The sequence below is a fragment of the Scleropages formosus genome, chromosome 22 (assembly GCF_900964775.1).
Source record: "Scleropages formosus chromosome 22, fSclFor1.1, whole genome shotgun sequence".
Classification (NCBI taxonomy): domain Eukaryota; kingdom Metazoa; phylum Chordata; class Actinopteri; order Osteoglossiformes; family Osteoglossidae; genus Scleropages; species Scleropages formosus.
Genome location: NC_041827.1, coordinates 1,687,988 through 1,700,452, shown reverse-complemented (window position 1 = coordinate 1,700,452; position 12,465 = coordinate 1,687,988). Strand labels below are relative to the sequence as shown.

The 12,465-nt window shown below is 40.5% G+C and overlaps 1 protein-coding gene across 2 annotated transcripts in view; it reads right to left on the bottom strand.

Moving 5' to 3' along the window:
* The window catches only part of LOC108918436 (signal peptide, CUB and EGF-like domain-containing protein 3), a 76,586-nt gene that overhangs the window by 28,012 nt on the left and 36,109 nt on the right, over positions 1 to 12,465 (bottom strand). For both annotated transcript variants that reach the window (XM_018725654.2, XM_018725655.2), the window contains exons 5-7: positions 9,830 to 9,952; positions 8,927 to 9,043; positions 1,751 to 1,867 (exon numbers count right to left, since the gene is read on the bottom strand). In XM_018725654.2, the coding sequence (XP_018581170.1) occupies positions 1,751 to 1,867; positions 8,927 to 9,043; positions 9,830 to 9,952 (357 nt within the window). The remainder of the gene's footprint in view (positions 1 to 1,750; positions 1,868 to 8,926; positions 9,044 to 9,829; positions 9,953 to 12,465) is intronic.

The window sequence follows — 12,465 nt, the reverse complement described above, 5'->3', positions numbered from 1 at the left end:
CAACCATCCTGAATAGATTCAAATGGCCTGCAGTGTATAAGAGAGCAATATGCGTTACCAGAATGGTATCCAATGAATGCAAACAATGCATTCATGGCATCCATTTGGGGCTGGTTGGAGCCACTGATTATAACTGAGCCAAAATTTGACTGAGGTTGAAAGTAGGGAAAAAAAGGAGACAGACAGAGAGGAGAGGGAAGGGATGGGTGGCCGTGGACAAAGACCAAGTCATGTGCACCAGCATGAGCTGAGGATCCATGGAGGCCCATTAATAAGTGAGGTTTGGTGCATCTAGCTGTGACTCAAAGACTCTCTACTGTCAGGGGAGATTGGGGGAGGTCAGCGGTTCCTGGCAGCAGTGCCCTGACATCTTGCTCAACAGACCCCCAGAGTAGAAACTGTAATAGAACCTGCTGGATGAGAAGGGAATCGAGTCATGGGACAAGTTCCTGAGAGGCCTAGATTTGATGATTGCAGGAGAGCATTATGTGGTGGCGACTAATCCTGAATGATCACAGGACTGGGAATTTAGACACTGGCACATACATAACTTAAAAAAAAAAAAAAAATTTGCTGGACTGGTTTATTCCACTCAACCAGAAACCCATTCCAGCATCTGACTGGCCTGTAGCCTTCTCTCTGGATGTTTTTGATTAAGATTGAATCACCAGTGTAAATGAGCCATTAGTCTCAAGGGACACACTATCCGGACAGAATAAGCACACTGAAGGCAAAGTGAAGCTTTGTGGTGCTATGCGTGTGTTCCGCCTCTACAGATTACATCGGCCGGCAGCAGGCTCTCGTGTGTGTACGCCAGGAGAATGTTGTTTATCTCAGTCACTGCTCAAACTAAACTCATAAAAGCAAGTGTGCTTTGTTCAGCACTGTTAGCAGAGCATTATGAGAGCTTGTCGAAGACACACACCCTCCTGGAGGTTCACTCTGGCAAGACCCAAACCCTCCTTCTGGAAAATGACCCTTTTAAGTTCTCCCTCATTCTCTCCCCCTCATTTTGCTCCTTCCACACCCATCCCCCTTCTTCCTCAAAGTCCAATTGCCACCAAAAGCTTTATAAACAAGACACATGTGTCACATCTGGTAGTTAAGCAATGCTTTCACAATATTTTGCAACTGTTAACTGTTTTCATGAGGTTTCTTAAGTTGCTACCCACCTTCAATTCAGATGAACATTTCAACAGGACCAATTCATTTAACTGATGCTTTTCTCCTAAAAAAGCAAATTAAGCTACTTATTGACCCATCATTATAGCTGGTAATCGTACTCGAGCAATTCAGAGTAAGTAGTTTGCTCAAGGGTATGGCAACAGCAGGTGAGATTCAGACCTGGAACCTTTGGATCTAAAGGCAACAGCTCAGATTGCTAGGCTGTCAACTGCCCTACTAGAAGGTTAAGTAACACCAGAAGTGTAACTGAGGATACACTGGAAGTATTAAAGATGTAACAAGTATTAGTGGTGGAGTATGAGCTCAGTAGTAGAGAATACGTTACACAAGTGTTGAAGAGTCTATAGAAGGCTAAATAGAGTTAAAGGTAAAGAGTGTTAAGATGCTCTGAGGTGCAATATGTATTTAAGTAGCATTGAAGATGATACACAGTTGGACATTTGGAGTCAGATGCAGTTGACGATGCAGTGTAAGGAGAGCTGGAGGTGCAATAAAAGTCCTATAGTTGAAAAACGGTAAGACAGAAAGTGCTGTGGATGCAGTAGGAGGTTCGATAGTACTGTGCCTTTGCAGGTGTTGTGGTCTGGCTGTAAGGCAAACCCCACAGGACAGCTACATCTCATTCCGCTGGTCACATCATGACAGGGGCTGTCGCAGTCATCATTATTCACTGAACAGGTCTCTGTTGAACCAGGAGAAGAGCCATCAGTGTTGCTGAACAAACACACTCGCACCCACACAAACACAAATAAAGTAATGAAAATGACAAACAGCACCTCAAATCTCCCAAAGACTAATTTTTATCCTATCCAGAAGCAGGGTTTATTCCTCATCCCAATGACTAGTGAGAATCAGCAAATGATGCAGGGATGGAAAGAACTGGGAAAAACCTGTGCTAACTGGTGGTGAGTCAGATGAGACCTGGGATCCACAGAGAGCTTCAATCCACCCACAGTGGATGATGCCAGCAAGCCAAGAAGTGAGCAGGAAAAGTGTAGCCCTGGCCCTACTGTCAGCCATTGCCCAGTTTCATTAGTTTACAGGAATACAGTGCGCTACAACTCAGGAAAAATTCTATCATTTAGAGGAAACAAAATTCTTCCATTTAGAAGAATCCATTTGTATATCAACTGAGATGCATTTGCATTTCCTTCAGCAAACCAACCTGTTCTACATCAATCACAATGATCAAAGGTTGTGTTACATCCATTCATTCTTGATACTACTTCTCCACCAAATAAATGATAAAAGTGTGGTGTGTTTCTTTGTGGATCTATTGGAATTTCCCCAAACTGTAGAGTACAAAAGAGACAATATTGCTGGCGTAAGCTGTCTATGTGCTGTTACTGCAAGGGACTAATTCTAAAAACACCAGACAGAACAGATTAGGCTAAGACGCTGAGAACTTACAAAAGAGAACAGTTTAGCTTTGAAAGACACTTTTTATGTTTTTATCATCAAAATGAGCATTTAGGCATTTTGTGCTGCAGGTGCACTTTAGGTGATTGTAGGCTGGCTTTGCAGTTTTATACCAGAAAAGAGCAGCACAAAATACAGCTTGGAAAAATTAATGGCAGAGTGCATTACCTGGGTTGTGAGATCTTGCATGGAGAGAGAGAGAAAAGTGTTGGCTGGGAAGTAAAGTGACACTTGCAACTGGTAATTAGGCTCCAGCAACTGGTGAGTCACCTCATGTATAGAGTCATCATATTTCAACAAAGGGATAAAAGCTGAGCAACTGTATAGAGAACCCATTTCATCAAGATATCTTTAATATATACTTAGAAACATACATATTTACACTTCGATATCTACAGCTAACTATACATCTTTTGGTGCCCTTCTTGAAGATAAAAGATGTACAGTTAAAGACAGCCTTGCACTGCAAGAAAGATGGTGCTGATAGGTTAGAATAAGTGCTGTCAAATCAAATCTGATTCATGGCAACTGCTCTTGTTTTCATGGTAAGGGATGGCATGGAAGTGGTTTACCATTGCCTTCTTCTGGACATTTCTGTATTGCAAACACAGGGAGAACTTGCAAACTCTGTGCACTTTGAGATTCTAACCTATACGTAACTGAGCATTGTCCTATAAAAATGATTAAGGTTGAAGAGATTTTAAGAGACACTGGATCACTGCATGAAATGAAACCTTTAAAGATCCTGAATATGTGCATGTTTATGCTTGTGACCTGCCCTGTTCAATTCACATCAAAAGCTTTCAATGGCAGGTGTAAGTCCAGAGACTGAGATTGCAAATGTAAAACATTGATTTTGTTTCCAGTCAAATATTTCTTCATGTTTCTGATGTGTTTTCAGAGTTATTGCAAAGCCAAAAAGTGCTAATTATTTTCCTCAAAGAGGCAGCCAGGCGTTTGATACAAATGTCAAGGTAATTCAGGAGTCCACAGTGCCGTTAACCATATAGCAGACTATGAACAATGGCAGCAGAGAAGACGGCAGCAACGTAAAGGTATATTTCTTAATAATTTTATTTTCTTTGTATGTATCCACATGTTCTAATGCCACATTTACTAATGCTAACACCGTTAAAATATTGTTTTTCTGTCAATAAGTGCTCTCTTCCTGCAAGGTTCCCAAAAGAGTCTGTTGGAATGCATGTGGCATCTAGAAAGTGCAGCCTAACTAATTCTCCAGTGGTGACCCTTGCCTTCTTCTTTTCTGCATCCCTCACAACTGTAATCACTATCCCTGAAGACACAATATACCTGTGTTCCCTTCCTGGAAAGGTTACAATGGTTCGTAGGGATTCATTTCATTATTACATTAACATTACTAAGTAGTACATGTAAGTTATGATGTTTTTAGATGCAATTTTTTACAAGGAACACTAACTTTTCTAGTATTTGATATCACGTTGATTACTCACTTCTTTGCCTTTCCTCATACTGATGGGTGACTGAAGTTGTTCATAAGCATGTTGCCTAATTTTTATACCCTCATCAAAGCAAAAAGTGCTGAAAGACACCATATGGTTCCTTAAGACAAAAATTAAGTAAACACATACAATTTTCTTCAGTTTTAGCCATATATCTTTAAAAAAAGTTTTCAGGAGTGACAATAACTGACAGCAATGCTTTTGAGAAAAAAAGGTTTATGCACAAAATCTGGATACGGTAAAACGCATAATATACTGTACGTTTATGTTGCGCATAATATACAAATTAGTGTCATTGTTTTATACATTATTATATTATCATTTATTTTATAACAAGAAAATTACAATGTATAAAATACATTCTTTTATTTTTTCATCAGTGGTACCAATAATTTATCAATGACTATCAATGACTTCTTCCACATTATGCTATAATATACAAGGGATAATAATGTATAACCATTTAATATTATTTGCAACTATCTAATGAAATAATTTTGTCTGTAAATCCGCTATATAAAATATATATTTTAACCGATATACTGTAATTTTTTTAATAATTCTATCTACACTGGACACAATACACATATATTTTGGCTTCATACAACACTCTGCTACACCTAATAAAACAATTTCAGTTTACTGGGAGAGGCTGTCCTGTATGGAGGTGGAGTTTACTGGCAAACCGAGCCTTCTGCATATCAGACTGGAGCACATTAGGTCCAGCATCGAAGAACAGCTGCTGTACATTCTGAAATGGATAGTGCTCCCAGCGGGTAAATTTACACGTTAAACGTATCGCCAGCATTCAAAACAAACAGTAAGAGAGCAAGGCCCATTAAAAGCTTGTTTATGATCCGAACGGGGATTTAAATTGGACCGTGACTTTGGGAGTTTTTGCAGATGTGCTCTCAGGAGGTTCAAAGTACAGTTTTTCATGGCCCTCAGGCCTTTTTTCTTCCTTCAGAAAGGTTCAGAACCATGCTCAGTTGCTATGACATTGAGCGAGAGAAATCTTACCCCGGTCACTGCACACAGAGTGGCCGTCAGTGGCGCATTGTCACTAATAGCGACCACCTCTGAGAGGAACTGTGGCACCTGACCAGTCGGAGAGCACGTCAGTCTTGTAATCAGCTCAATCTCTACTGTAATATTTGTGCCATGTGCTCAGATTTAGCTGGGAGGAACATGACTCATGAATCTCATGACAGAGACCAGTGCCCTGTGTCTTAATGAGTGTCCGGGAACCTGAAGAAACTCTGCAACGGCGCAGGTTCAAAGCACAATCTGGTTGCCAGGGGCCAGGGTAGTAAGCTGCTAATTAGTCACATGGTGCAACTCGTTTGTTAAAATTATTCACCGCGGGGGATGGTACTCTCTGAGGTAAAGCAAGCATGTGGCAATGGGGCAGCATCGTGCTGTTCTGGCTTGCCTCAACGTGCTTAATACCATGAACACAAAATAACAAATATTTACACCGTGGACGACACACACGTGTACAGCGCGTGTGTGGGCTTGGTCTTGCTTCTGAGACTGCATATTTACTGCTCACTGACAGTTTGGGGTCATGGCCAAATGCACAAAATGATCAAACGCAGTAAAGACAGACTGGTGCTTTTGCTTTGGCTCTGCTTTGCATTTGCTGCAAAATGCCAGTGACTCCTGGAACTTCTGTCCTCCTTAAAAACCACCTGTAAATCCTCAGATGAGGGATTAATCCAGTAAATGGTATAGATCAGGTCAGGGAGCAGTGTTTCATCCATGGTCCATTTCTAGTGTAAGCTAGCATGGAGGACTGTGGCAAGGTACCAAAGGCCGCTGTGTTCTGGACATGAGCCATCTGCCAGACTTGGGGTTTCAGGGCATGAGAACTGCAGCAAAGTCTCAGCAAGAAATTTCACCAGAATCTGTCCTTGCTTAGAGCATCACCACGTGCACATGCAACCACATGGATGTTTGCCTACGTATATTTATAGGGACTTCACAGCAAATCTTACTATCACAAGACTAGCAACACACATGCTGGGTGCACACAGAGAGCAGAGCTAGATACAGGTGATTTGAGAGGGAAGAACTGGGTTTCTTATTTACTGTTTCACAATGGATTAAAATGAACAATTTATTTTTATTTGACACTTTTCTCCAGTGCAACTTACAATGGGGGGTGCAGTGGTGCAGTGGGTTGGACTGGGTCCTGCTCTCTGGTGGGTCTGGGGTTCAAGTCCCACTTGGGGGTGTCTTGTCCTGGGTGGGTCGATGGGCTCCCTCCCGCTCCAGCCTTATGCCCTGTGTTACCGGGTTAGGCTCCGGCTCCCCGCGACCCCGTGTGGCACAAGCAGTTCAGATAATGTGTGTGCGACCTACAATTATTTACCCATTTTTACAGCTGGGTAATTTTACTGGAACAATTCTGGGTAAATACCTCGCTCAAGGGTTCTACAACTGGAGAGGGGTTTGAATCTGTAAACTGTGGGTCCAAAGGTAGCAGTTCTATCTACTATACTACCAGCTGGCTACAGGTTTCATAGATCCCTTAACATTTGCTGCATTCCCATCAGTCCCAAAATTAATTGTGTGTGCTATTTCTGCATTATACATTGCTTTAGGAAATGTTGGTACTGGTGCTAACGATGTGTTGAGGGAGATGTGGGAACGGAACCTTGATCTATCCTTGATTATGAATGGTTATCTACATGTACTGAAGTCTTCCCTGCTGGCAACTCCCTGCGCACCCAGGAACAAAACTTTAACTTCATTCACAGAATCTACCTCACTCCAATGTGTCCTCACTGGGTTTTCCTGGGGACATCTCAGCTGTGTTTTAAATGTAAGGCCATTCAAATCACTCTGATGCATGTACTCTGGTAATGCAATAGGAGACAAGCTTACTGGAAAGGGGTTCATGCAACCATTCTAAAAACCTTTAACAAATATGTGAGTGTATTTCTTTCTGTCTATTTTCTTGTTAAACCCCTAACCCAAATTCTTTTTTAGGTGAAAATATGGAACACATACTGATTACTCTTACATAGTTGTCAAGCAAATGTTTTTTAATGCCATGGTCTACACCCAAAGTTCCCTCTGTAAATGTGTGGTTGACAGAAGTGTTTAATTTACTTCTACTTGAAAAATTAAAAATTGAACTACATGACAATTCAAAGGAATTTTGGAATGTCTGGACCCCCCCTTCTGGAATTTAGTAGATACTGCTACATGATCACACCTGTAAAATATTGCAATCTTTTGACCTCCAGCTCATTTTGTGTATGTGAAGGTCCTTGCAGCTTCTCAGTACACTGTTTCTGCCTCTCTGTTGCAGTGACAAAGAACTGTTCATAAAATCAAGAAAAAACTCATTGCTGAATATCAGCAGATTTAAAAGATCCTTATGAGAACAATAAAAAAAATAAATCTTTGCAAGAAACAGAGCTCTAGTGACCTGATGTATACAACAACATGTCACATTTTTTTTTACTCGCCATCCTATAATTTTACAACATAGCAGTGCAGAGCTTAACATGAGCTATCGGGTTATTTACAGAGCACTCGCTGAGCAAAAGATGGGGTTGAGGGTTCTTATTAATAAACTGTCCTCAAGATCCCCCCTCCCCCTACAAGGTGCAAACACAGAGGTTAATTGCAGTTCAACTGCATAGCAGAAAAACTGAATTTAAGCACTTGTAATTGGCCCCAAGGCTACATCATTTAAATGATTGGCTCTATAAAAGACTGATTAAATGGTTTCATTTTATGTTCAAAGATAATTCCAAGAACATATAATTTAACATGGGAAAATGCTTAGGTCATTTGTTCCCCCGATCCCATAGCGGTGTCACATTGATTCGCCGCAAGATTAGCAACAGCATTAACAATTAATGACGATTACAAAAATCCACCAAAGCCATTCTGACTAAATGTGTAATCTGTCCAGTTTTACCCTTTAGCTATGCTTCCTCTAATCCTCAAGCCCAAAGCAGCCAATTTAGCTGCTTCTTATTACTGTTATTTTATTGCTAAGCAGAACCTTTTATCCAAAGCACCTTATATGGCACAGAAATGTATGCTTTACTCGTTTATACAGCTAGATATTTACTGAAGCAGTCGAGTTTAAGCGCCTTGCTCAAGGGCAGCTCAGCGGGGTTCCTCAAGGGATTTCAACCTGCAATCTTTGGCTGAAAATCTGTACCCTTAATGTCTCTTCAAGAACATGAAAGACTTCATTTTAGCAACTCACACACCCATCAACAGAATACACTCTCAGAGCTTGTCTTGGACCTCACTGTAAGTCAAATGAATCTCCTCCAAACTCCAGCAAGCACTGACAGAGACCCAAAACTAGACAATTAGCGGTTAGCAGGTAAGGAGAAGAGAGGCAATTATTTGTCTTTATGAACATTCAAGAAGCAGTAAAGGAGGGTACTAGAAAAACAGAGTGCTGATTTAGGCTTTGAGATATTTATCATTTATGAGATGTGACTAAAGAAGGAGGCGGAGCACAATCTATGATGAGAAGCAGTTAACTGAGCTGTGTGATGCCATGGAAAACCCCAGGTCAAGTCTGCACAGCCAGACAAGTCATACTACACTTTTCAGGCATGCCCAGTCACCCAGACACACACACAGACACAATTCTCAGACTATAGATATACAGTATGTATCTGAATGAGTCCCTGAGAATGAGAATCTCTTGAATTTTGGAACAAGGCATTTTGAATATGCACTGGTGTAACAATGCTTTGATTTTAGTGAAGAAGCAAGCGGGCCTGATTCCTGGATTTATGTGTCCTTCTGTCTGTCCCCTTCTGTTTGTGCATCTAAACCTTGCCAAAGGCCCAACTCACCTACACACGTCTTTCCGTCAGAATGGAGGGTGAACTTCATATGACAGCCGCACTTTGGCCCCTGGTCTGTGTCTTCGCAGGTGTGCTGACAACCCCCATTTCCATAGTTACATGTCACTGCCAGAGAGCAGAGAAATAACATGAATAATCATTGTAATCAACTGTATTACAATCAAAAAGAGCTCTTTCTCAGCATGTCTATGATGTTTAGGAAACCCACAAAAACATGGGATAACATGCAAACTCCTGACAGACTGGGTTTGAACCCATAACTGAACCCACAGCCCTACAGCAGGGAGGCAGCATACCACCCCTTAATACTGAAGAGTAAATACAGTTTCTAATGACCAAGAGTTGTGAAAACAGGAATGAAGATCTGTAATTTTCTACAAAGATTTGCTGCTTACATCAATTGTTTAAAGGCTATTCATCAGGCATATTCAACCTTATGTATGAACCGTTGGTTAAAAGCTGAGCTTGAGCTGAAACATTAATTGATCTCTCTTGAACTAATGATGGAACTCTGAATACCATTAAAATATTTCATATTAACAGATCCTGACATTTTACTTTTTCTTTTTTTTTTTTACTTTATTGTAAAATTAAGTGTAATCGTCATTAATTCTTTCATTACTTACCTTCATTCATTTTTTAGCGGATCTGAAATACTCAATAAAAGAATGCCTTAATTAATCCTAATTAGGTTGAACAGCAATTTGTACTATTGTTTAAAGTGTAGAATGAATGACCTCCAATCAAATTAACATAGTTTTGTTTTTGCACAGCATCTAAATGAGAAATCATAAACTCAGAGGGTTGCTGGACCCAAACCAGCATACAAGGTCCACTGCTCTCTGAGGAGCAGAAGTGTTTGTCAGGGATGTATGAAGGCAGTGTACTCACATTTGCAGTCCTTGTTGTTGACAAGCTGGAAGCCCGGTCTGCACTCACATGCAATGCCACCCTTGGTCGTCTCCTGGCAGATATGAGCACAGCCGTGGTTCTTATCCATGCAGTTCAGTCCCTCTGAAGTAGACAGAGGAAGTGAGAGGGTTCTTAAGGTCAACGCCGGTAAGTTAACAGTGAACTCTGCATGGACCTCATCACCCTAAAGATCTCTTCCTCTGAGATGATCAGTGAAAGTTTCCGCTGTCAATGTTTTAAAACCAAGGTAAGATTTAAGAAATTTACATAAGTGAATGCTTGGAAGGCTGGTCAAAACAGTCAAAATCCAGAAACCTTGAAAGGATACATTTGCATGTATACTGTATGATATGCATACATCATAATATTAATTCATATTATGTTAATTAAGTGTTCAGCTGTTCAAAGAAAGCCAATCTAGTTAAGTTCTCAAACATTGTCAGATCAGAAGACAAGTTCTTACTGCTGTGCATTTCATTGGTATACTCTTGCAACACTGTCTAAAATTTGAAAAAATGTAACAAAAGTAAATGACTGGTGTGCAAGTTCCAGTTCAAATAAAAATCAAATGATACTCATGTTTCACAACATCACTGTTGCAAATACTCCTGATTTAGGGCAAAACACTGTAAATTTGCTCTGTAGTTAGGACTGGTGGTTGAGAAAGGCATTATGGGCATTTTGCTGCCTCACAAGACATCACTCAGAAGCTGCTTGTCCAGAGCAGGGTCATAGTGACCCGGAGCCTATCCCAAGGGAGGGGTATGCCCTGGATGGGATGCCAGTCCATTGTAGGCTAGTCAGAGGCAGCATTATAGTATAATATCATGTCTCTGCTACTGACAACAAAAATTCAATGCAATTGCTGCACGATCCATATATTTTTTCAAAGTAATCAAGTCTATCAGCAGTGTCAAAAAGTGCTGAATATCACTGTGTTGAGGTGCCTTTTGAATGACTTTGCTTTAAATTACTTTTTTATAGCATTGATCTCAATTATCTCAATAATTACATTTTCATGTTTTCCACTTATTCTGCCAAGTCTTCTATTTCTTCTTCTCTTTCTTCTATTTTCACTTAAAGCTGACATGGACCAGCTACATCCCCTGTTCTATCGTCTACATGATGAAGATCAAACGGCATGTTCAGATCTCGAGAACATCTCAAACACTGACAGAGTGGTTGCACTTCTGTATGGGCCCAAAGGCATACAGAGAAAAGATAAAGAAACCAAACACGAGATCACTATCCTAATGCCATATGAAAACATATAGCACATAGCAAGCCAAATACTGTCCCTCATCATAGTGCTCATGGACATGTGAGACACAAAGTGGTATTATTTTATTTCCATTCAGCTTCCTTGACACTGAGGCCAAGCCTGTGACATCCATTTATTGTCCTCCCCTCACTCACCCACCCTTATTATATTTTAGATGAAGCTCCTTCTCTACCACTACAGGATCATCCATCATGTTTTAAGAAACTTAGGACCTGAGTGTAGTCTTTGATGTATTCACCATCCATAGCTGCACACTTCCCCCCATCCTGCCAACTAGCTGCCCAAAGATTCCCACATTAGTGACTGTTGCTGAGCAACAACACTGCAGAAAAAAAATAAGCAGATGGTTGTTGTATCACATGTCAAACACAGTGGGCAAATATTCCAACCCGAGCAAGACTGGAGACTTGGGTGAATGCCAGCAATAAGGACCTGTTCCAGCTCTCTGGAGAGGACTGACACACAGGGGAAAGGAGTAGTGCTTCCAACTGAGTCTGAGTGGGCAAACACTCAATGGGCTGCGCTCCCCTCCACTCACCCAGTGCTACATAGTACGAGGTACAAGACTGACTTCAAAACATCTGGAAAAATTCTAAAGGAACACAACTCAGAAATTACATCACATCATTACACTGACAGCCACAATATATGGCAGTTTACTCTTTATGTATTTAAATAGATGTTCAACTGACTATAATAATTTAAGCAATTCATGCCCCATCCTGCGAAATGAAACTATTGAAGACTAATAGTAAGCAGCATTTTTTGCCTCATGTTAAATTAGTTTTGATTACAAAAATGGTACAATAATAACATAAACAGCAGCCTTAGCAATAATATACTTTCACTGAATCATGATCATGATACACTTCAATAATGAATTATGGCGGTAAAAAATAGAAGGTAGAGCATTAACTTGTTGGAATTTAAGATTGTTGGTATATAGATGGAAGTCAATACTTAACTCACACTGCAACTGATGACATTATAAACCAGGCATTAGAAGTTGTTGATCTACTCTGAATAACACTTTGTTCTTGGTTTCTAAATATAATAATTTTATTTACACTGCCACACACAGGCCTTGCAGTGATATTCATTAACATTTGGTTGCGATGCCTGTAATGTTACCCTAAGAGGCACAATGTGAGCATCACTGATATTAGTGTGACAGTGCTCTCTCCAGTACATTGAGGTGGTCTACAAAAAATACAATGGATAGAAAGCAAAGTAAAGCCAGAGAACAGCCAATCAATACTATATTGGTCAAGAGAGATGAAGCCATTCAACTCTTGTTAGGAAGTGCCCTCAAGGTCACTGCAAAGCAGAAGAG